This window comes from Chaetura pelagica, unplaced genomic scaffold (genome assembly GCF_000747805.2).
Source record: "Chaetura pelagica isolate M959 unplaced genomic scaffold, ChaPel_1.0 scaffold68, whole genome shotgun sequence".
Lineage (NCBI taxonomy): Eukaryota > Metazoa > Chordata > Aves > Apodiformes > Apodidae > Chaetura > Chaetura pelagica.
This window is the reverse complement of record NW_009954407.1, coordinates 4130916-4157664: the sequence shown is the minus strand read 5'-3', so window position 1 is coordinate 4157664 and position 26749 is coordinate 4130916. Positions and strand designations below refer to the sequence as shown.

Sequence of the window (26749 nt, the reverse complement as noted above, 5' to 3'; positions counted from 1 at the left end):
ATCTGTTCTGCATACTCTGAGAGCAGGAAAAGCACAGATTAGTGACATAATGAGCTCGTGCTCCTATTTAGAGTGCTGTGTACACATATACCACAGCTCTACTGTAAAATTTGCTTTCATAAGGATGCCTCTGAATAATAGTAATAATAATTAAAAGTTTCCTTGCTTGTAATGTTTCATTGACTAGCACTCCAGTGATAAATACTTGCTTTCCTGAAAAGTGACAGAAAAAATATAGCTGAAAAAATATAGCTGAAAAAACAGACTCTACTGTGTATATGCAAGGTGGCCAGAACATGGGCAAGCAAGCAGAAAATTCACTCTCTTCTGAAACAGGACAAAAGAATTTATGAACCATTGAGTCAGTATTCCTAAATGCACCACCAACAGTATTTTTTCAGTTTTTCCTTCTCAGTTACTCAGGCAAGGTAATGAAAGTTGTGCTTTCTGATGTTGTGGTCTTGGTTTTGCCATTAGCTCAGTAAAAATAATTCTTGTCAGGTTATGACCATGTAGCCAAACCCTGACTTGACTCCTTACACAGCTAGGGAAATACCAGAATTTTGAAAAAAAATCCAAGTCTTTAGATGTAGATGACTCTTCTTCTCCTTTTTCAGCATTCAACATATTGTCCCTCTTTGCTTTTCCATTTTTATTTTCTTAATTTTCTTAACTGTGTTTTAAAAAGGTCTTTGGTTAACAGTTTTCATCAGACAAAGCTCAGTGATAGAGAAGGCACTGTCAGAGAAACACCACATTCAGAGGGAAAACAGTTTATCTCTTAAATGCAGCATCTATGATAAAGGACAGGAGAAGACAGTCAGCTGTTTCTGATGAATATGGAGTTTGTTGCAAGTACAACTGTTGGAACATAGCAAGAACTGGCAAAATATGTATGCAGTGAGATGCTGCACCCAGAGTCACACCCAGGTCATGAACAGCTTCAAATTTGTGAGTACATTGCACAATATTAGTTACTGCCTTTACTCCAGTACATTAGCAAACTGTGCACACTGAAATGAACGGCACTTTAGAAAAAAAACAATACCTGTCATGAATGCAGCAGAATTGCCTTTAGGTAAGTGTTTGTAAGACAGTGGTAAACAAATAGGCTGTAGCAGGTGAGTAAAGCTAGGACTTCTGTAAACGTGAACAACACGAGAGTTATTTGCTGGGCTCTAAACTTCACAAATCCATAAATCATATTGATATGGAGGTGATGGTGATCTCAAAGTAATTGTTTCTTTTGTAAGCAAGTAGTCCTCAAGATCATAAAAAAAATTGAAATGCACTTGTGAATGAGAACTTACTCAGTGGTATATGCATGATGATACTTTTACAATCTTTTTGAAGGGCAAAGAGGCTTAACCTGAGGCTGTAGTCTACTGTGAAATATCCACAATCTACTTTTTTCTTCATTGTACTTTGGTGTATTCCCAAAGACAGCACTCGTAAAAAATGTTTTTAACTTCCAAACAAATTTACTTAGTGTGCAGTCTCTACATCTTCTGACCTCTGGCCATATCTTATTAAAACAGCAGTGCTACATTATGCAAATACCTCGCACTTTGATTTCTAAACTTCAGAAACCAAATGTGTTTGTATAATCTAGTTGATGCTCAGAATGAGATGATATGCAGTTTCTGAAAATGACCCAGCTCTTTCTTTTGCTTGTAGTGTTTAAGGACTGAAGTGGGGAAAGGAACAGGTCATAGCAGAGCTCCTTATCAGGCAGCTCCAGCAAACAGAAGATTTGACAGAAAAATGCTATAATTTTTTCCAGTGAGGAGTCAAATATGAATACCAACATGTGGTTCTTCTTACCTGTCCTACAAGCATCCAACTTTGAAAGGTGCTTGAATATGAGGTCCAATCCTCTTATCTCCCCTCCAAAAAACCCTTTTGCAACAGTTTTCCACTCAGCTTTGACTGAATCAAACACTGAATCAAAGCTAAATACATCATCCTTTGCTGCTAGTAGCCTTCTACTGCTCACAGATCAGCTCTCCTGATTGAACAGAAAGGATGTTTGAAACAGGATCTTCTGAATCATCACTTAATATGAGTTTAAAAGTCTGATCACAAATTTAATGAAAATACTTTTTTGTGTGTGTGTTGCATAACATGCTTTGTGTTTTTTATTCAGTATACTGAGAATCATTAAAAGAGATTTCTTCAGGGCCAGCAATACCAGCATGCAGCTTCCTGCTTCAGGACACCTTGCCTCTTTGATGTTAATAGATTCATAACACTGTAATTTCTATAGCTGAATCATCAGCCTTCCAAAAACCATAATAATGTCATAGGCTTTTTAATTAATGAGTCTGAATTTAGTGACAAAACACTCAAACCAGGAATGACTGCATGATCTGGAGGATGTCAATATGTGTAACAAGCTATCATGCAAGAAGAGGTATGAGAGCCTCTGAAGCGTAAGGCCTACTAAAACAGAAAAGACCCTCTGCAGAACTATTTTTATAGGAGTTAATAAAGGAATGCATGTTATTTTTACTTATGCTGGATCCTTTACAGAAGAAACCCACAGGGCCCAGGAGTACAGGCTTTTCTTTATTACAACAGATACAGCACATCAGTCATGATTTTACTTGGTGAATATAAAACACACAGTGATTTATTTCACAGGAGGTGGTAAAAAGACCAGATCTTATCACAAAATTATGCAGATAATACCATAGCTGATGCCATACTAGTTAGCTAGCAAAAAAAGAGTGAACTTAATTTGGTACGCATCATGTTCCCAGAGCACAATTTTATCCACCCAGTGAAGGCAGGAGCTTTCATCAGCATTTGGCCAGGCTCTCTTGGAGACATTTCAGCTTGGTCTGGTACAATCGTCTGTTAAATCAGTCAGTTCAGCAAGCAGCTCTTGGATCCTACCTCCAGCAGGCTCCTGCTGGTGCCTCCTGTTCTCCCACACAGCCCAATGTCAGGATTTGGCTCACAAAATGGCTTCTCTCTCATACTCCAACCTGGTCTGCAATAGAAAACAAGGACCCAGATCCTATGCCTCTACCCTCTAGCTCCCTTTGCCCTGCTCCTGGAGCTGTCTCATAAGGAGCGTGCACAGGTGCCCACACTCACACAAACACTCAGCACAGATGCTTCTCCATTTCAGCTGCAGTGCAGAAAGCAAAGCCTGCATCCCTGATCCTGCCCACCCTCCCAGCAGGTGGATGCCAAACTGGGAGGCAGGGTGAGGATGAGGGGAGAGCCTGAAACTTCACAAGGATTGAACTGTGGGGTAATAGAAACAGGAGATGTTTCACAAAATAGGTAGAATTAGCTTCCACTGTCAAAATAATTTTCTTGAGTCACAGCTGAGATAGTGAAGATCTTTGTTCACTTTTTAGGCTGAGCAAAAAGCAAACACTTTTGTAAACGATGATGGGTATAAGCAACAAACACCTTTCCTGTGTGCTTTATGAGCAGTGACTTTGCAACAGACTCTCTTCAGTACTCAAAGATGACAGAACATTTGAAATTGAAACATTAGACCGTGTTTGGGCAAGAAAGAGTACCTTTCTCAGTACCACTGAAAATGACGCCATTTTTATTTCTGAACCAAACTATAGGCATCAATATTTTACGCTATCAGTGCAAATTTCCAGGACTTGGGGTGCCAAAACAGTCTTTCAACTTACAACTAAGGTTTTGTCTGTGTAGTGATAATCATGGGGAATGAATTAGGGGGATAACTCCAGCGGGTTTTGAACCAGACATAGAATACTAACAATTTTAAACTTAACAAAATTAGTTCAGTGTTCAACATGGGAGCAAAACCAAGAAGCCATTAGGTTTAGCAGTTGTTACTGCAGAAAGTATTGGTCCAACGTCCAGAAAAGAATCCAATATGCTGCCAAGTTTTACTGCTGAGCTATGCCAGGTATTAAAAATGATCTGAAAATATGATAATGAATTATTCTGCTAGACAATGAGTTGTGTGTGAGTCAGTGGTGTGCCCCTGCAGCCAGGAAGACCAAGAAAATCCAGGGATACATCAGCAAGAGTGCAGCTAGCAGGACCAGGGAAGTGACTATTTCCCTCTACTGCATATGAGTGAGGTGACATAAGAATATCTTGAAGGTCTTTTGCAACCAAGGTAACTCTGTGATTCTGTGAATGCGGAGTCTGGTTTCAACTTCCTCCCCAACCCACTATGAGATGGATATTAACAAACTAAGGGTCACTGAGGTGACCAGAGGGTTGGAGCATTTCACAGACAAGGAGCAGCTGAGGCACCTGAATTTGCTGAGGCTAGAGAAGAGAGGGGAAACCTAGCTGAAATCTACTGCTATGCAAAGGCAATCTACAGAGCAGTGCACAGGGACAGGGCAAGAGGCAACAGTCACAAGCAGCAGTAAGAGACACTGCAGTTGGGTAAATGAAAAAAATTCTTCAAAATGACAGTGGAACACAGTGCCCAAGCTACAACATCACCTCCTTGGAGATTTGAAAAACTCTGCTGGACAAGGTCTGAGCAACCTGCTTCAGCTTTGAAGTTTGTTCTGCTTTGGGAAGGTTAGGCTGGATGATCTCCAAGGGCCCCTTCAAACCTAAATTATCCTGTGATTCATGAATCTGCCCTCCAGAGAATAGGGAAATATGATTCACACTCTGCTTGTAAACAACAAAATTGTTATCTGAATAACTAAGAATTTAATCACCCTTTGCTCAAGATCAGAGTTGTCAGTATTTATAAGGCAATTGTGTATCAATGTATCACATTATGAATGGTAGCACAAACTGAACTTAACACCCCTGAATGATGAGACAAAGAACACTGAACTGGCTGTGCTATTAATTTACACAGTAAATTGAATTTTAAAACCCCTCAACTTCTGTAATTCCTGGAAGGCTGTTTAGAGTTTCTTACTTTTAGCAGAAATCAGGTCTGTTTTTTCCCCTAAAGGATGTAACTTGTTTGTTGTGAACAAGAATCCAAATCCCAAGAGTAAAAACCCATCAGAAAGAAATTTCACAGGGAAAAAAAACACCTTTTTTATGGTATCATTTGATAATTCGACATGTGAACATTCAGACTCAGAATTTTCACAGACTACTATCAACCAGTCATGTCAAAAAATACCAAAAAAACAGTAAAAAATCAGAATTATATAGTTCCTTATGGAAAAAACAATGCTGATAAACAAAGCATCAATAAAAAATAATTTTTCACCTGTATGATAGAGAAATAATTGACATTTATAATGCTCATTTTATGGTTTGCAAGAATAATACCATGAGACTGCCTAACCTTAATTCTGCAGCTAAATCATGTCTAAATGATCTTTGGTTATTAATTAGCAAGTAACTGATTTGAGGAAATGAACTTTTTCAGTAGACTTGATTTTTTACAACAAAAATGGTTGAATTAACTTTTGGTATAGGACATAATTTGAAAATATTCCTGTTATAGATTTTTATTTTTATCACTGTTTCAATGAAAAATACAATGAAGTATTTTAAATAAAGTAATTTTACTAATTAACTAAGTTCAAGAACCAGTTATTCCTGAAAAAACTGGATGCACCTGCAACGTGTACTTGAACTTTCCACTTAATAAAGTATTTCTTATGCAAATATATGCAAAGTCAGGACACACACACACACAAATTCATGCATGCAAAAGCAGAATTTGTCTATGGCTTAAAACAGAGCCCTTAGAAGTACTAAAAAATGTTTCCAGTAACATCTAGACTTTCATTAGACGTTTACCCAAGAGTCAAAAGCTGATGATGAGTCACATAAATTACAGTTTGTGAAACTGCTTTATTATCAAAATTTTCACCTCCAGAAACCGCACGATTTCAGCAGGTAAGATTCCAGTTATTTCTCTAGTTCCATTTTACTTTCATCTCATGGCATCATCCCAGTAAAAGACTGTATTGACCCACTATTGCTAATGTAGCTGAGATTTCTTATTACAGAGAATTTAATCTGCTCAAACTCATACTAGTCTACCAAACCAGTTAGATTTTTCTTAGTTATGATGGATTAAACTCCATGCTTGCAGGATTCCAAGGCCCACTTGTAAAACTTTGTTGGCACACAGAGGCTAATTTTTCAGATCTTTCAGTGAGCAGGTTTTAAGACAGAAGAATAAAACTGGTGTGTGAGGAAAGCATGAACTGCCAAAGCATAGGTCATCTATTTAGAAATAGGCATGTCAGTCTACACTTCAAAAATTTAAGTCTCATCTAGGTATAGTAGTTTTACATAGAGTACTTGATATCGCTTGCCCCAAGAATAAAGTTATAACATTAAAATAAAGAAATAAATAAAAATTAAATATGCCTCAGCCTCTGGACTTCTGTGCTTCCAACATACAATGTTAAAATTTGTAAGTTTTCTTCACATTCATGTAAACCGTTCTTTTTTTCAAGTGAAAGATGAATTCATGTATTCCTTTCATGCCATGAACCAATTACCTGGTATTTCAGGAAAGCACAGTGTATCACATGGCTCACAATAAAGGCAGCAGCCCTAGACACCAAATAGCTGGTTTATGTACAGCCCCCCAAAACATTTTGAAAATTCATATCCGACTATTCCTGGAGCTGGCTGAGTCACCAATGTTGGGAGCCACACCGAGCCTGTGTGGCCAAGGCTCTGCTGAGGTGGCAGGACCAAGGGCAGGAGGCTGTGGGGCAGGATGCTGATCAGGGAGGGGGCTGCAGGGGCAGGAGGCTGTGGGGCAGGAGTCTTCCAGGCAGGGTGCACACTACTGAGTGGGGCTCCTCTCACATTCTTCCAGACTATACAGGTGTGAATATGGGAAAAGGCTTTGCCAACAGTGGAGTCACTAGAGCAAGGAACACAAAGTTAGATGACTATATCAAGGTATCTCACATGTTAAGGGAGAGAACCAACATGTCTGAATCCTCTGACTTGCAGAGTTTGTGCAGTTTTGCCATCCAAAATACCCAGTGAACGTGACCTGAGGCAGCTGCAGCAGCTGCACAGCAGGTGGGTGCTCTGAGCAGGCTAGGGAAGAGCTCTGCCAGCTGATATCCTACACAAAACCCATTCACTACTCTTTAAAGTAAACTCAATTGCCCTCTGGCCACTTGTAATCCTGGAGGCTAATCCTTGCATTCCCCTAGCTGCAATATTAAATAATGGATGGATTGTGAACACAAAATATTGTATTGATTGATCTTATGCTTGGATTTTGCGGTACAATGTGTGTAAGTGGGAGTTTTCATTACAGAACTCATTTTGAACGTTTTATGACTAGCCTGTTTCAATTCTCTCTAGGCTCAAAACTTGTTAGATAGGTTTTATCCTGGAAGATAAAAACTGCCTTGCAGATGAGAAAGAGTGAGAGAAAGAAAAAGAATGGTGCAACTTTAACTGGAGCAAAGTATTTTGAACCAAATATATGAAACACTGAAATTTCTCAGTCCTTATTTCTTTTCATAAATTGGTATTTTTTTGAACAGTAACTTATAAAAATGTAAGAGTCTATGCATATCCACAGGAAGTCAGTTCTTACATTCTGGATAAAATATACTTATCATGTAGGACAAAATTACCTTTTCGATGTTACTGAAAGTGGCTTGACTTTTACAGAACAATCTAGGAGACAAACTGTGAATTTCACACAGCCCTTCTGTGATGAGGCAAAGTTGCAAAAAATGTAAGGGTATAGCTCTCTTACTTATGCAAATGAGAAAGTCCAAATGACTGATTTTTTTTGAGAATTAGGGTGGAAGCTGGAAAGGATGGCAGGTGTTCAGAAACAGAGTGCAGGAGTTCATATTCAGTATATGGATATGTTCTTACCCACGTAACGTGCTGTGCCTTGTTTCAGCATTTCTGTCTGCTTTTTAAACTTGCCAGAACAGTCTTATTCAGATCATAAAAGGGCACATAATAATTTATTGCTCCAGCCTTCATCTTGCAAGTCGTGTCTCAGGGCAAAGGTTTTAAGGATGAGGACTTTCTCTTTCCAGATGAAAATAGTTTCTACTGTTCTAAAGTTCCTGCAATTTCTCTGACTCAATTTCCTCCATTTTTAATTTAGCATACTACTATGAAAAGTAGTATACAGACAAAACAGGCACTTGAAGCTGTAACAATGAACATGTAAATATCAAAGTGAAGTAAGTTCTTCAACAGACAGTCTTGCTTACCTGTATATGACCAATCAATCTCTTCAATCAGTTTCCGCTGTTGCCTATAGTATCCGTAGACCAGATCTGCAAAATAGAAAATAATTTACAATATAAAACCTAGAAGCCTAACAGCAATGTGAAGTGTAGATGACACAAACCCCTCCAACAAGATAATAACTGTCTCAGTTGCTGATTATTTACTTTGTCTTCATTTCAAGTCTTGAATAGTAAGTATTGGTTTAACAGAACATAAATGCCATCAACCTTGTAGTATATAAAAGACACAAACAAAGCAAACAGAAGTGATTTTCATGTAATTTGTTATTACATTTTTAACTCTTATCTTACAACTAGGCATATGTATACCAGTAGGACTAATGGTTTAGTCTCCCCATCATTCTACTCAGTTTTCTTTCTTTGTGTTCCCATTACGTCTGCTTTCTTTGTTTTCCATTAAGTTTTTCATCTTCTTCCTTGCAGGTCAATGCAAGTTCAACTTTCATCTCGATGTGGTCTGGACTTTGCCTGTTTTCTCTAACTTTTTAATAGTGATACCATTTAAAGATAGTAGACAAAATATTAAAAAATGTCATTTAACTTTCTGCTATCAGCAACAATATTATAGCTGAAGTATGTGAAGTTACTTATATCTCCACAATGTGAGTGAGAAAGCTAAGTATTAGACACTTTTTCATGACATAATATTTCTCTTGAGGGGAATATCTTACTTATATATGCTCACTGATTTATTCTGACTACTGCATAACCTTCACTGTTATCCTTTTTATGCCAGTACAACTCTAGCAATACTACTGATCTGTGCAAATATACGACTATGCCCCTTAATGCTTATTAATATATATTAATTGCAGATGTATGTTTTCTGAGACTGTCGTTTTGAGAGTCATAATGTTAACTAGCTTCACTAAATACTGTTCTGGAGAAGCACAATATAACCTCTTTAAGATATAATTGCGTAAGAGCATGTTGAGCACACACTACTTCCTTGAGAAAGTGCTATATAATTCTGCTCACATTCTGCAATAAGTACAGTTTAATGAAACAGTTTCATAGCCTCCATTTTTTTTCCTTAATGTAAAGAAGTATGCAGTGCTGATTAGAGGATATTAAATCATAATTGCTATTTGCAAGGTTACAAATATTCTGTGTCTTATAATGACTTTCTGCTACCTTTATGAAGTCCGTATGTTTTAATAACTTCAGCTGGCGTTCTTTCTCCTCCATGAAATTGCAATTGCCCTGAAATGTTTTTCTCTTCCCTTCTCCTTCACTGCCAACACCAAAACCTTCTTGCAACACTTTGCAACATTCACTCATGACTAAGATTTTTACAAAAAGATCAAGCCTTACAGATAATTTACAGCACTGAAAAGAGATTTACATGCACCAGCATTGTCTTTGGACCACATTTTCAACTCTATGTGCACTGTGCCTGATTCTTTAATTAATTATGTAAAAGAAGGCTGTTTAAGTTCTGATTCACAGGCATTAGTTGCTGTCTCTAGTTTCCTGCTTTATCTATTGTTCTTCTAATTGTTACTTCAAACAATTAGTTGAGCATTCATATGTTAACAACACAGGGTTTGGGCGTGAGAGCCTCCCACCACCATTTAAATTCCACGTAGAGGTCCAGAGGACAAGGAGTGATAGCTTCAATGAACAAGAAAAAAAGGGGCAAGGTTCACTTTTTTTTTTTTTTTTGGTGCATTTCACACTTATAGACCCAGTAAATCTTATGGAAAGTCTTTATAAATGCCAGGAGTTCATACACCTTCTTTCCTCTGCTATTCACCTATTGTGCTCCCTTCTTGCAACACTTTGCAACATTCACTCATGACTAAGATTTTTACAAAAAGATCAAGCCTTACAGATAATTTACAGCACTGAAAAGAGATTTACATGCACCAGCATTGTCTTTGGACCACATTTTCAACTCTATGTGCACTGTGCCTGATTCTTTAATTAATTATGTAAAAGAAGGCTGTTTAAGTTCTGATTCACAGGCATTAGTTGCTGTCTCTAGTTTCCTGCTTTATCTATTGTTCTTCTAATTGTTACTTCAAACAATTAGTTGAGCATTCATATGTTAACAACACAGGGTTTGGGCGTGAGAGCCTCCCACCACCATTTAAATTCCACGTAGAGGTCCAGAGGACAAGGAGTGATAGCTTCAATGAACAAGAAAAAAAGGGGCAAGGTTCACTTTTTTTTTTTTTTTTTTGGTGCATTACACACTTATAGACCCAGTAAATCTTATGGAAAGTCTTTATAAATGCCAGGAGTTCATACACCTTCTTTCCTCTGCTATTCACCTATTGTGCTCCCACAGCTTCTTCACAGTACACTCACAGCCATGCAACCTACAAAGTGTTGCTGTGTAGACAGTCAGTGTTGACCAGCTAACAGCATGGAAACCAGCTGGAATGATTTTTTATTATTATTATTTATTGTATTTTATATTTTATATTTTATTTTATTTTATTTTTAACAAGCTAACATCCCTTTTGCTCCTGGTATATGACAGTAGGTAGTTTTGTTTAAATTGAGTATTTAAATTCCTCACATTTAATTTAAATTCACATAATAGTAATGGGAACATATTCACAAAAGAGACAGCAAAACTGGTTTCAAATTTGTGGGTTTTTTATGTAAATCTATGATACTGACATTTGAGCTTGATCAGCTTGACAGTCAGCGTGACTCTCGTGACACTGACTGACATCTTCAGCCAGTGCCCAGAATAGTTTGAATTCTACTATGAAGAAAAAGATCCTTAATATTTTGCTCTGCTTCTAGGAAGCTGTTGAACATGTTTCTGTAGACTGTTTGTTTATTCATAGAACAAGCCAGTTCAGTTGCAGGATCATGTTTCAAGCAGTTTTATGGTTATCTTTCTATGCGTGTCAAGGGGACACATAAGTTATTGTTGGATGCTTTTTGTTCCCTTTTTCTACCCTCCTTCAAAGCTGAAGTTTTCTGTCTGAGGCTGCGAGACTTGGTTCTTTCTATATTCTGTCCAAATAGAGCTTACTGCAGTGCCCAGGGCCTGGGAATTCAGGAATAATGGTAGCAAATGCTTGCTCCTCTGCTCATGAGGGGTAGCAGAATCAACTGATTTGTGGCTGACCTTGTCTCATGTTCAGTCATGGTGATAAACAGAGAAAGCAGGTTTCTGGTTTAAGCATAGTGATTGGACTAACAAGATCTTGTAGATATTTCTTCCTGTTCAAAAAGTATAAATAACCAGGTTTTCTTCCTCCCAACATGGGTCTGACATTCCTTTTGCACTTACTGGCCTCAATTGAGTTGCTTTTGATTCACTGCTGTGAATGAAACATTCAGATCTTCAATGTGTGTTTATTCATATGTAAAAGTAAAAAAAATGAACAGCTTTAAAGATTAACAGAAAGAAATGTCTTTGAGAGAGGTCCTCGATTTGGCACTCAGTGCCAGCATAATGAGTCAGAGGAGTGGAAATGGGACCTTAAAACTCTGAACTCTATTGGGGAAAGTCCTCTGAGAGATGCTGAGGCAACAAACCCCAAATATATCCATTACAGACCCCGGCTCCTAAGCCTCAGTAAAAAGGGTAGTCTGAGGACAGCACTCAACATACAAAGTATGTTTGGGGTGCTACACTCAACACACTGCTTTGTTATGCAAGACAACAGCTCAGGCTCAACCTAGCACTGTAATTTATACTAAGCTGCTGTAATTTTACCAGCCCTTTAGGCATGTAGTTTTTGCCACAGCAGTGTTAAGAGATACCAGCTCCTAGACTCAAGAGGACAAAAACACAATCTACTTATGGTTTTACGTCCACTCAGTCTGAACTTGTGAGCTGCACCTGCAGCAGAGACAGCGTTTATGAGATTCTGACATCAGAATGATTTCAGAATTCTGAAATCAGAATTTATGGGAACTGGGCCACATTTAGGTAAAATCTTCATTTGAGAGATTTTCTACAATGAGGTACTGATGGCCTGTGTGTGCAATAGGGGTTGGCACTCTTAACTCTGCCAACCAATTCAGATTGCCAACACAGTTTAGTCCTGGGAAGTTACATCTCACTTGGTGTTTTCCTCCTGTCCCAAAATCTGATTTGAGAGCAAAGAGGATAGACCCTGAAGTCATATTCATTCATCTAGTATACATGGATAATGGCAATGTATTACAGTCATGGAGGTAAAGGCTGTGTTGGTATTAAAGCAGACCTAGGCAGTACTCGACCTGTGGGTCTTAAGCCAAGGAAGAGCAGAGGAGCTCTTGGGATGCCAGCAAGGATGTGAGCAATCACTGAAAATATGTGATTATTTTCTCTCTGAGATACACAAAATTACTCTTCATAAACAAATTGTGTCTCATGAGATCTCTGGTATGTACACTTTTGTTTCTGCTCTTGCAGAACCTGGAAGCTGTATATACTAGAAGCTTACACAGGTTTGGAAAGGATTTGAAAACTCTGTGAAGGGGAAATCCATAAACATCTCTTAAACACATTGATACCACCTTAGGCTCACTAAGACCACTGATGAAACTGGGAGGATAATACTGGGAAATTCTCATTGCATATTTGCCCTATTTTAATGCACTTGCCTTGGCATTTGCTACTGGTTACTGAAGGAGACAGTAACCAGGCAAGTGTCTTGAACTAGAAAAGCAGTTTTAAAATTTTTATTCAAATACATGCTATACGTGCCCAGACACTCAACAAACTGTTTAGAAGGACAAAGCACTATTTACCCAGGTTCAGATTTTCCATCACATAAACTGACACAACTACGAAGATGCACCGACTCGTGCCTAAATGTTAATGCCTTGAATAATGCTCATTCATATAGGCTGAGGTAGCGCAGTCTTTATGCCCTATTTGATTTACTATCTCTATTCTTCATCTGCCCTTTTATACCCTGTAAACCATTTTGAAAGTCATATTGTTGAAGTCTGGGCCTAACATGACAAGAAAGGAGCAGCCCCATGGCTGCTCACTCATCTCCCCCCCACACACACTCTGGGATGAGGAGGACAAATCTCATGGGTTGAGACAAAGGACAAGGAGGGTTCGTCACCGATTAAGGTCCTGGGCAAAACAGACTCAACTTGGGGAAAAAATAATAATTTAATTTCACACTAAGCAAACGCACACAGGACACAGACAACACAAAGAGCAGGGCTTGCACCCCACCCCTCCCCTCTTCCCAGGCCCAAATTACTTTGTTCCCAGTTTCTCTCCCTCCTTCCCCCCAGCAGCACAGGGGGACAGGGGATGGGATTTAGAGTCAGTTCACAGTCTGGTGGTTCTTGCTGCACCATCCTCTTCAGGAAGAAAGATTCCTGACAGTCCTTCCTTGTTTCCCTATGGGGTCCCTCCCATGGGAGAGAGTCCTCCACGAACCTCTCCTTCATGAGTCCTTCCCACGAGGTCCAGAGCTGCTCCAGCCTGGGCTTCTCACAAGAGTCACAGGCTCCTTTGGGAACAAACTCCCCTGGCACCAGGGTCTTCCAAAGCTGCATGATCACAGTCCACTGGCAGCAAATCCTCTGGCCACAAAATCCAAGTCCACAGGCCACGTTCACCTCTCCTGGCACTTTCAGGGAATGTTCCACTATGTTCCTCCACGAGTGCAGGGGCACAGCTGCCATCTTGCCATGGGTTGCAGGGAAACTTCTTCTTGGGCACCTTCTTCCCCTTCTTCCTCACCAGCCATCAGCACTGCTCTCCTTTCCCACTAAGTTCTTCTCTGCTCAGGTGTTTTATCAGTTCTTTCATTATGTTAATTGCTGAGGTGCATCTATTGTCCCTCTAATGGCTCCTTGGCTGATTTTTTGAGCTGGGGCAGCTTCTCAGCTTCTTATTGGAGCCACTCCTGTAGCCCTTCCCTCCCTCCCAAAAACCCCACCAAACCAAACCAAAACACATATTTTTAGAGTAAGACAGAAATCTCTTCACTGGAGAAGAATTATGGCTTGTGGTATAAACTGAAATGGTATGATAAGAACAACATACAGGGTAGCTAAATGAGAAACTGCATGTGGCTAGTGGCTAAGAAGTGGGACAACAGACAAAGTTACTGCAAAGAAGTCAGAGACGAAGACAAACTGCAAAACTGGAATGACAATAACTTTTTCAAAAAGAAGTTAGGATAAACACTTTTAATATTGAAAAAAAACACCACAATTAAATAGATCAGAAAGACTTTTATTATGGAGGTTCTGCTTCCAAAACTAAACACAGAACTTTAAACACAGCTAAAACTGCAAAATCACCTCATATGATAAACAGAGCTTTTCTTCAACTATTGTAACTTCTTTCTCTTTCCTTTGACAGGAAGGTCACAGGACACACTTCTAATACCTTTCATCCATCCTATGAAGGTGTAGCTTCATTGCCTCAACTGAAATAATTATTGATTTATACTGTCAGAGGAAATAAAAAGACTCAGACCACAATCTGCTAGCAGTCTTGAAGTTCTAACTGACAGGAGCTATCTATAAATCCCTTTGAGAAAATAATCTACATTTACCTGAGTATGGTCTCTTTCTTACGGATTTATTTCATTTTTTTAATGGCATCTGTAAAATCCTTAAAACCACCTAAATGCCGCAATAGCCCGTTTCTACAATTTCACACATTCTTTCTCCCTGAAAGTGTCTAAATCTTTACTCAAGATAGGTCTCAAAAATCTCACAGCCTTGGAGAAATTAAAAAATCTTTTTTTTTACCCACAGTGTGTAGACTTATTTTAGGCATCAGTACATGTTCGGGTATCTGTAGAGAGAGTTAGTTCCCTTCATTATGCTGGAGTGTAGGCTGCTCATTCCAATATGGACTGAAAAAGTGAGACCTTCCCTGCACTAGATATAAAACCAAAACAACAAAAACACCTCTTACAATTTGACAATTGTGTGTGTTTTCTAAAACAAACTGTATTTAAATCTAAGAAGAAAAAAAATAATAAAAAGATTGATTGGTTTCCTTTAAAAGCAGTTACCATTAAGCACTACAGGCATTCTGGTTACTTAACCTGTCACAAGTTTACAGTGAACTGTACCATGAATTTAAAGGATAATCCGTATAGTATCAGCTGAGGTTTATAAATCACATTTAATATTTTTTTTTCAGTGCATTTTTAAATCAGAAAGCAACAAGGACTCTAGTTTGATCAATTTACTTTCTCTACCCTACTGGAATTTTACATGCCCGGGGCTTACAGGGCCTCTGAAATTTCTAAGCAGCCAGGGGAAAAAGTGGAGGGAACCTCAGGATACCACAGGGTGTGATCCAATCTGCTTAAGTTACCTGCTTCCACCTTGACTCTGACTACAAAGTGACTCTTTCAATTTCTGATCTTGTGCAACTAGACACTACCTGAAGATGAAGTAAAGGATCTGATAGGTTTCAGCTTCCTACAGAGCCATTAACAGTTAGTTGAATCACTGGCAACAGTGACTTTTAAGGCTTCTCTGGTAAACGATTCAGCATTCAAGAGTCTGCTCACTAAAAAGAAGCTGACAATACATATTTTATGTGGGAGAGTTGTGCTTATCTCTCCAGAATGGATATTTCTGAACATGCATGAAAGAATGAAATGAAATGTCTGTGAAGCTCTTGGGCTAAATACAAAGATATTTCAGTAATTTAAGAACCTACAGAACCAGGTAACCCATGAAAGCTGGATGACTGGCTTGCTGCTGAAGATGTTTAAATGGAGTACAGGTATGGAAAGCCAAAACCAGAAGAGACTTTATAGAACTGTGATCTCCCCAAAGATGTTACATTATTGCCCCATTGTATGAAGTGAGACAAACTGAGGGTTATGGTAGAAATTGGAACAGTTATCAAAACAACAGTTAACAAAAAAAGCAGTTATCAAGCAGTGATTCCTAGGATACACTTTTATACAACTCTGCTGGTGCTCAGATTCCTTTCCCCATGCCCAGATAGCCTTTTAGCACAATACATGTAAATTACCAGAATAACCTAACTAAAATAAATAAATCCAGACAAGCAAAAATTTAGTTTAGTCAGTGAAACTACAGGCATTTGGTTTCAAAATGAATTTACTTCTCTGTTAGCACTACCAGAGGAGTAGGAAAGAGCCAGAGTCGAACAGAACCGGACTTTGTTTAAACATAAATAGTAATGGCAACTTAATTTCATTCCCATGATCCTCTTAAAGGCTCTGGGTATTCCACAGACAAGCTTTTATGATTTTGATTTCTAGCAAAACTGTGTCAAGAACTGTGTCAATTTTGAATTAAGAATATGTGCTATAACTCTTATATTTAGCATCCAAGTGTAAAAAACATTTACAATCTCCTTTCCAACAAACACAACACATTGCAGGAGGCATTTCAGAACTGCAATGAAAAATAAACCAAGTTTCAGTCCTATATCCAAAATCTCAGAATTCACATTTAACTGGCTTTTGGAAACTGTTTCAAAAATCTTCACTCTGTTTTCCCAGTGCTTCTCCACCTGTTAATATTAAAATCCACTGATCAATAGAACTCTGAAGGTTAGGTAACAGCTATCTAAAACTCTGGAGAGTAGACCTTAGGCAAGTAATCTCAAAGGCACATTCACTGAAATAAATGTTTTTTAGCATAGTTGAGGCTGTGAAGTCAAGCTGTTAGAAGCTTTTTCTTTTGCAAACTATTTCAAAAGGTAAAATCATCTTCTGGACACTAATGAACAACCTTAGAAAGAACTGTATGAATATGCTGGTAGTGGGGGCGATTGAGAGAAATGTATTCTCTAAAGGAAGAAGTCTTTAATTATTAAATATTTTACCTTCTCATTTATTTGATGCTGGAATTGCAAATTCTACTCAATCATTATCCCTTCAGTCATCTTCCAGTTAAGTGTCCTAAAAGGTGGCTCTTTAGACAGTGATATCTTCTTTTGTTTCAGGGAGGTATTTACTAGAAACATCTTGGTGAACTTGTTTTTTCAATAACAAAGGGGAAAAGAGAGGTTGCTCTGGATTGTATTTGTGTAAATTTTCATATAAATCTAGGGATTATGCCACCTACCAAAACCATTGTATTCCCTTGAGGAATCTACACTCAGAACATCAAGACTGAAAAATTCCAATGCTCATCATGGACTTGCAGTATCAACTGCACATCTATAAAAACGTGTCTTTCTTTGACAAAAAATACATTAACATAATGCAAACAATACAATAAAAATCTCATAAACAAATGTAGAAACTGGCAATTTTTTTTACCATCCTCACAATTATGTTATATATCTGCATACTGGAAAGCTGTGGAGAGGCTTTTCACCAGCGAGCGTAGTGATAGGACAAGGGGTAATGGTTTTAACCTGCAAGAGGGGAGATTTAGGTTAGACACCAGGAGGAAATTCCTCACTATGGGGGTAGTAAGGCACTGGAGTAAGTTGCCTAGGGAAGCTGTGGAAGCCCCCTCCCTGGAGGTGTTCAAGACTAGGCTTGATGAGGCTTTGTACAGCCTGGGCTATTGTAAGGTGTCCCTGCTCATGGCAGGGAGGTTAGAACCTGATGATCTTTAAGGTCCCTTCCAACCTTAACCATTCTGTGTTTCTATGCCTATGTACAGTTATATGTGTATATATAGGAATTTGTCAAAAAAGAGTATATAAATACATAGATATACAGAATCACAGAATCATCCTGGTTGGAAAAGACCTTGAAGATCATACATACTGCAATTTCTATTGCATCATGTTATAAATCTCATGCATACTCTTTTCCAAAAATCTAGGCTCTCTTCTTCCGTACAGCTTTTCTGGCTGCAGGACTAGAGATTCAGGTGTTCCCTTGAATTTCCCCACACCATTCCTTTCTGCATTGGGTTTGCATGGCCAGGTTTTGGTTGCTGAGAGCTACAAGTGTGGCTGTGAGACTATGTGAGACCTCTGCAGACACCAAGGTCAGTGAAGAAGGAGGAGAAGGTGCTCCAGGTGCTGGAGCAGACTCCCCTGCAGCCCATGGTGAAGATCATGGTGAGGTGGATTGTTCCCTTGCAGACCACGGAGGTTCAGAGTGGAGTAGATATCCACCTGCAGCCCAGGGAGGACTCCATGCTGGAGCAGGTGGATGCCCAAAGGAGGCTGTGACATCATGTAAAGCCTGAGCTGGAGCAAGCTCCTGGCAGGACCTGTGGACCTAGTGGAGAGAGGAGCCCACACTGGAGCAGGTTTGGTGGCAGGACTTCTGACCCCATGGGGGGACACTTGTTAGAGCCGTCTATTTCTGAAGCACTGCACCCCATGGAAGGGACCCATGCTGGAGCAGTTCATGATGAACTGAAGCCCTGGGAAGGACTCATGTTGGAGAATTTAATGGAGAACTGTCTTCCATGGAAGGGAACCCACACTGCAGCAGGGAAAGAATGTGAGGAGTCCTCCCCCTGAGGAGGAAGAAACAGCAGAAATGATGTGTGATGAATTGACTATAACCCCCCATTCCTGGTTCTCCTGTGCTCCAGGGAGCAAAGAGGTGGGGAAACAGGGAGTGAAGATGTGATGGGGAAGAAGGGAGGAGAGGGGGAAAGGAGTTTTAAGATTTAGTTTTTATTTTCTCATTAGCCTACTCTGATACGATTTGCAATAAATTAAATTAATTTGCCCCAAGTTGAGTGTGTTTTGCTTATGAGAGTGAGTGATCTCTCCCTGTCCTTATGTAGACCAATAAGCCTTTCCTTATGTTTTCTCTCCCCTGTTTAGTTGAGGATGAGTAGTGACAGAGCAGCTTTGGTGGGTACCTGGTGTCCAGCCAGGGTCAACCCACCACACCTTCACCAGAAGCACAGAGGACCTTCTTGTTCTTGCAGATAGCTTGTATCTGCCCTTTGGGTACTCCTGAGGAGCAACAATCATGTAGATTACCATCTCCCCAGGCAGAGGAATAAAGTGAACCTGTCTCCTGATGTCCATGGAGATTTTAAGCCAGCAGTATCACAGAATCAATCACAGAATCACAGAATCATAGGATGGCTAAGGTTGGAAGGGACCTTTAAGATAATCTAGTTCCAACCCCCCTGCAATGGCCAGGAGGGACACCTTCCACTAGATCAGGTTGTTCAGGGTCCCATCCAACGTGGCCTTGAACACTTTCAGGGAGGGGGTATCCACAACCTCCCTGAGCAACCTGTTCCAGTGTCTCAGCACTCTTACACTAAAGAATTTCTTCCTAATGTCTAACCTAAATCTCCTCTCTTCCACCATAAAGCCATTGCCCCTTGTCCTATGACCATACACCCTTGTAAAATGTCCCTCCCCAGCTTTTCTGTAGCCCCTTCAGGTACTGGAAGGCCACTATAAGGTCTTCTCGGAGCCTTCTCTTCTCCAGGCTGAACAGCCCCAACTCTCTCAGCCTGTCTTCTTCATAGGAGAGGCTGAATGTAGTGAAAAGGAGAATTAGTGCCACTAATACCTTATGTGGAGCTTTAGCTGAACAACTCTGTTTCAACATGTTCTAACAAGGTTTGAATTTGAAAGGGCACCTGAAAGATGACTAACTCTTTAAATTAGAAACATACGTTAGGTATGAAATAGTCTCCAAGCTGTTCCACACTATCCAGACTGAGAAATTTTCAGCCAACTCTGAAGCAGAACTTTAAGCATTTGGGACACTTTCAGGTTAAGAACTGGGGTACCTGTGAAGCCAGGCAACTCTTTTTCAGTATTTTTCAGGACTTGAGTAACTTTGGAATTGGGTGTCTGTCTTTTAAGTTTCACTTTTCAGTCTGACTCTTGTTTAAAAATGTTTTACTCTTGTTTTAAAAAGCAAATGTTCAGTATCTGGTTCTCTGTTTCATCAAACATAATATTATTCTAATATTCTACAGAACATTATTTTTCTTTTCACAGATTAATTAAAAAAAAAAAAAAGAAAAAAGTGAAAAGTGTATTGATTGCTTCTGGAGGTGATTGTTTATTTTGCAGCTAACTATAGGAATATTAACACTTGACTTTTTTTCCCTGACAGTTTAAAAGAAAAAATAAGAGATACCAAATAAAATAAGGTCATGCCATTTAAAAATCAATTTTCTTCACATTTCCTTTCTTGACTCAATTTTTAATTCTCTTCAGTACCTTGTTATCTATATTGCATCTACCATTTGATATAGTTTTGAGGTCAAACTCTGTCTCATGTTTTATGTATGTCCAAGAGAGCACCCTGAGGGAAATATAAATCCCATCCTAGTTCTGTACCATGTCACCCACAAAACTGAAACTTCACAGATGATTCTGGAATTCAGATACTAATAATATCTGAATGGGGACTCAGGAGAGTGCCTGATATTTTTAATGATCTACACAGTCATGTATCTTGCTCAATTGTATTTAATAAATATGGTCATCATCTTGGTGAGGGGAGGCAAATCTGTCTGGAAAGCTCTATAAGGCACATGTGAAAGGAAACAGAACACAATACCCCTTTATAAGCATACATTCCTCTCCCCTCATCCTTCTAATGTCTAATTTATGCACATTTTACGTAACAGCAATAGCAGGGAGAATACAACTTCGTGATTTAAAAAAAAAAAGAAAGAAAGAAAGAAAGAAAGAGAAACTGTTTTGTTAGTTCATATTCTTTCTGCTCTAATCCTTGGTGAATTCTGTTAGCAGATATAAACCTAGCTGAACAAGGTTTGACCCAAAATGTGGAAATAATAGCCTCATAAGATAATAGATACAGTTTAATCAATCACTGTAAACATGAAATTACACCTTACTACAATAATAATTTCCCCACATAATCCAACCTTTCACTAAGGCAGTAAAAAGCTTTTTTTCCAGGTCTCAGGTGGAGGTGGCACTCCATGAAAAGCCTTGATTTGTGCACTGAACCACAAAATGGAGGTTCTGACCTCATGTTATTTGCAATCTTACACTGAGTGCAAAACACGGTTTGAACTGAGAATCTCATTGCTGCAATCCTCCTAGGTTCAGATGAGTTCAGTGCAACTGAAAGTTCATATATTGTGGCAGTCAGCTGTCAACACTCAATAACCAACTGCAAATTGACTGTGACTTTCTAGCAGTAAGAAATTAAATCTTTGAAAATAAAATCAGGAAGCCTGAGAATGTCATTATGATTCATAGGCAAATTTTTACTACAAACTAAACACTGTCACATTAAGAACTTAAATAGCACGTTCCTAACTGTTCAATTTCTATTTATTTAATTGCAATGACTCACCAAAATTAAATTATTTTTATTGCCAATTAATAAATTAATGAATGGCTCTGTCAATTCAGAGCAACCAGAATCAGGGGAAAACATTATTTAAAAATGCATTTGAGTTAACAGTTTGAGCATGTTTAAATTTGTAAGTAGGTTTCAATGCACCTGAAGTGACTCGTGAATTTACAGCAGGACTGACCAAGTCTTTCCCACATTGGGAGTTCACCTGCGTAAGCTCTTTGCTGGTTTAGACCTCAATTCCCAACAAAACTAAAGACTTTTGGCGCTTAGATGTTGAGGAATTAATTCTAGAAAGGCATTTTAACACTGAACTCCCATTGCAGGCCCTCAAAGATCCTCAAAGCTCTTGATAAACAGACAGCTGGTGCCCTTGGTCTAGCTGCAGAGTAATAAAACCCAGGGTAAAGGCATTCAGTAGCAGGCTGTGAAGCGTGTCTGCCTGTCCCTCTCTCTCTTATGAATATTTATATAAAGGTTTTATGGTATGGGGAAAAACTTCAATAGGCTGGATTCAGAGTGTCTTCTGTGAATATTCTTTGGGCAAGTAATTAGGATGCTTTGTACTAGAGCCATTTAGACACTTCTGCCATTGTGCTAGGGAGGAAGCCTGCCTTGCACTTCACGCCGAGCAATGCAGAGCTGTGAATAGGCAATGGCCTGGAAGTTTACATATAGACTGAGAAGAAGCTTTCTCACTGCCTGTTTTCTTATAAATGCTTCCAATTAAGTGTGCAAGCCCAAACAGACAAAATGGACAGGGTGCTAAGGCTCACTTCCATGAGTGAGAGAGGAAGGTTTAAACTTCTAGGCCCTGGAGAACATCTTGGGAAAAATAAAACTGCTAAGAGGAGAGGAACATACAGCTGACTATATACCAAAACCAGTTGTGAACCCTAATAATATATAGGTATTAATATGTCTATTCCACAGAGCCTAGAAAAGAAAACTAAATTTAATGTCTAGGGGGTAGCAGGATAAAGCATTCAGCACAATGTAACAAACCAGTAAGATTGCAATTACAGTTTGTCAAATGGCCCAACAGGACTAAGTTTAGAGAAACAATGCAGGTGCAAATCTGAAAAGCAGCTTTTGAACACAACCTAGCAGAGGCCTTTCTTGAGAAACTCATGTAACATGCACAGCAGACAGGTCACACTGTGAAGCAGATGAGCCATTATGAGTGATGACTGCAATATAATTTGAATTGACATTCAAGAAACAGCAATTGTGTCAAATTAGTACACTGGCATTAATGTCTAGCAAACAAAATGCACAGTTTTTCAAAAATGCTCCAAATAAAAATATTTCCAATTTTGATAGACTTGCCACTTTCTAGAAGTCTTCAAAATGTGTACTAAGTTTCCAGAAATTGAAATGGTTAAACTACGAGATTCAAGAGCATATGCCAAAATGTTGCAATGCACTGCTGTTTCAGTTATTCAGCTTGGGTAGGGTGATAGTTGCAAAGAAGATCAGAGACCTGTAACAAGCAAAGTAAATACATAACACCACCAAATGATGTGCAGCTTTGATAGGTGTAGCAGCAAAAAAAAAAATAATTAAAAGATATTGAGAAAAACTAAACTACTTTTACTTTGTTGGGTTTTCAATTAATTGTATCAGCTGAAAGAAGACACAAGGGCATCCCTGAACAGCTAAGTAATTCGCTGTATAGCTGGAGTCCAAGCATAAATTTGGAACTATGTCATTAAAAGCCAAAGAAACAACATTATTGCTCTTTTACATAAATAATCTGTGTGGCTTCATCTGGAAAAATGCATTCTGTGCTGGTCTTGGGTGAGAGAGAACACTGATGAAATTGACCATGGAAAAGTTCCAAACAAAGGGAGATGGAAAAGGTTAAGAGTGCGTATTTTGGGAAGAAGACAAGTATAAAGAATAACAAATGTTGCTGAGATGAAGATTGGAAACTTTTGTTCTCCCATCTGTCTAGAAGAAGAACACCCGGGGGCATTAATGAGAATGCTGAAAGTAAGAAAATCAGTGAAAGGATACACTTTTTTCACATCTAGGCAATTATAACTGCAGGAAATCACTGAGCCTAACAGCTAAATGACAATTGAAATATCTATAAAGATATAAAAAATATTTGGGTCTATCAGAATACATTTAGAAAAGCTCCTGACATAGCTGAGATGTGTAAGAAAAGACTGAGGAAGTATCTCACTTCTACCTACTGTGAATTTCATGCCTGCTTCTCTGAAGTATCTGTCAGACAATACTGCATTCAGGTATGACACAATATGGCTTTTCCTGCTATTTACATACTACACATGCCATCCATGGCATTTAAAACAGTAGTAGCACTTGTCCTAGACAAAAATGCAGCTACTATTAAAACTTAAAATAAACATCACTTATTGTTCTGTAACAGATGCCCTACTTGCATCAAGGTAAGCAACAAAGTTAACTTTGAGAAGTTGGCTGAAGCAAGTGATATGACTGTCTCTTCCCTTGCTTAGACGTAAGGGAATGTGTCCCTAGATGCTTTTTGGCAGTATCTCCCTTAACAGTCTGAAATTCCATCAGGGACAGCAAAACATGACTGCAAATTGATACATCTAATGATGGAAGAATCTCAGATGATCAGTTGCTGCTTTCTTACAGAACTGAGAATTATGTGAATCTCATTTTTGGGCTGCAATATCCACCATGTTCCAAGAGCAAATTCTGTTTTTAGACAGTACTGTCTTTCACTCCACTCATAAGAGAATAAGATAGAGCAGATTTTGGCCTAACCAACACTACAGAGTACACTGCCTATAAATTTGTGGGCAGTGTTATTTTAATCTGGCACAATTCATCCTCAAAATGCAGTTCCTCTGGAAAGGCTTATTTAGGTGACTAATGCTATGATTAATATCGCTTTTTCCTCTGGAAAGTTACTGGACATTCTGATTTATCTTTGACCTGGGGAATGAGAATAGCCTGATCTGGCCATTGACCCGTATGGCTTCTGCAAAGGCGAGAGATATTCCTGAAGGGTAGGTAGTCTGTCATCTGGCTGTCTCTTGTCACATTGAGCGAAACCTGGGAATGCCTAAAGAGCAATGAACAAGTCCTCTTCTGATCCAAGTCCTAGTTCTGTTATTACAAAGTAGGAAAGTGTAAAGGTAAACTTAATAAGAATTTGATTATTGAGTTCATTGCTACTTTGGCATATCTACTAATACAGCAAATGTTTCACAATTTGGAAAAGGATGAAGGTTGTGAAGCTCCTTCTTCTGCGTTGAAAGGGCTTGTCAGTGTTAGGTTGACGGTTGGACTCAGTGATCTCTAAGGTCTTTTCCAACCAAGGTGATTCTGTGATTTTGTGATTCCTGTAATTCTCTCTTTTTGTTGCAACTTTGTAAGAAAATCCTTGCTGCTATTGTCTGCTTCTCTGGAGAACGACACTTTAAATGTCCAACAAAAAATCCAGCCGCTACAGTACTTGTGTAACTTTTCTTCCTCTGTCTCTTTGAGCTGGTGTTGTTGCTTACACTGTGATCATCCATCAATGGTCTTTTCCTATATGCCCTGAGCAGTTGCCATGTTTCCCGCTATAGTTTTAATGTCCAAACATCTCCACACCCAGAGCACAGTAGATCTTCTGAAAATAATTCTGGGAAATTTACAGCTCTTAAATTGGATTAGGGGCAAGTTCCAGCTGCTCTTGCTGTGTTAATTCAGAGCTCTGCATTGAAAGACCTTTCTCTTCCCAGTGGAAAGCTGTTGGGTAATGGCATTTTCAATAAAGGCCAGGAAATGCAGTTACAATGCACTCTAAATGCAGCTTCATGCAGCAATACAGCAAATTCATTTAGCTAACATTGGTATAAAATGTTCAAGTAGCAGTAAACAGATACTGCAAAAAATCTTTCATGAATTATAGCCACTGAAATGTTTATTTTATTATATTAATTGCATTTATTATTTTTAACCTTATCACCCTCCTTGTTGTCAAAAGCAAGCCATCTCTAATTCAAGTCTAGAATTAAACTGTGGAAATATCCTGTAGCAAATTAATTAACATGTGGAACAGAAGGATCTTTTACTCTCACTAGCTGAAACAGAAGGAGGTGAGACAGGTATAATTGAACCTCGCAATTTAAATCTCTGCTGAGCAGCCAATAAACACAAGTTGCCTCATGCTACTCTTTCTTCTATTGCAATTTAAATGCAGGAGAAAAACCCAAATGAGGCTGCTACATACAATTTCTTCTAGTAAAGGGGAATATATTCTTAATCACTTTCTTCTTACCAGGGCAGCTGTACCAGCAGAACCACTTATATCTGAGGAAAAGCAACACCAGGTGGGGACCTAGACCTGAATTCTTGTTATCTCCTGTGAAGGTGGATATCAGACTCTGAGTCACCACGTTTGATCAAGCCCTGCTGTGTCTTGCCTCTCAGGCATGTTGGCCACCCCTGCTCTGGCAGGACTTGCCAGTGCAGTAGGAAGGCAGTGAGGGCTGGTGCTGCTCTAGCCCCGAAAAAGCACCACACAAATTCATTCAGCTCCCAGTGGCAGAAGGCAGGTAATGAGCCAGGACAACTACAGCATTTTGAGGCATCTAGCTGGCCAAGTAGAAGTTGTAAATAACTGCAGGATTTTTTTTTATTTTCTTTATTGCAGGGATGTATCCATTCTTCAGCTAACTGTTAAATTTTTATGCCCCTTTAGAGAGAAATGATGTATTTTGACTGTAGCAGGTGACCAGCATTAAGCTCTTTCAAAGAGAAACCCTTAAAAAATGATGTCCAGATCTGATTAAGTTGACTATCTGAATTCAAAGCATGTCTTGACTGCTTTCCATGAAAACAACTGATCCTTTTCATGGGTTAATGCCATTCTAACTTCCTCTACACATTGAACAGATTACCATGGACACAAATTCAGACTCCTTCCATTCACACAAGGTCCCTAGAAATTTACATAAGTCTACAGAGAAAACAGGCAGCCAAGCTTTCACTGCAATGAATATTGTGATGAAACTTTCAAACAATGCATACTTTTGTCCCCTAAAATACAGTTTACAGTAAAAAACTGCAAATTAGTTAAACGGTAATGAAAATATATTTTAGGTAACTGTAAAATACTATTTTAAAATGAATAATCAATATCCAACTACCTCAAGCTAATTCACTGCAGAGTCAAAACTGTTGAAAATATCCCAGGTAGAATAAAAATGCTGTTCTGATATGCCATAATAGTGAGCTTCTTTATGTCAAAAATATCACTCTTCAAGTCACAGAAGTGCATCTGCCACACATAAAACAAAACAAATATATAATACCTTCAATTGACCAATAAGGTGTCCTCAATGCATCTTGGCTTTGCTGACCTTTTTAAAAATGACAGGAGTTTTTGTCATAACACTCTTT

At 38.8% G+C, this 26749-nt stretch overlaps 1 protein-coding gene across 1 annotated transcript in view; it reads right to left on the bottom strand.

Moving 5' to 3' along the window:
* The window catches only part of PTPRZ1 (protein tyrosine phosphatase, receptor-type, Z polypeptide 1), a 136705-nt gene that overhangs the window by 85986 nt on the left and 23970 nt on the right, over positions 1–26749 (bottom strand). Inside the window, exon 2 of the mRNA XM_010004306.1 lies at positions 8157–8222. Coding sequence (XP_010002608.1) covers positions 8157–8222 — 66 coding nt within the window. The remainder of the gene's footprint in view (positions 1–8156; positions 8223–26749) is intronic.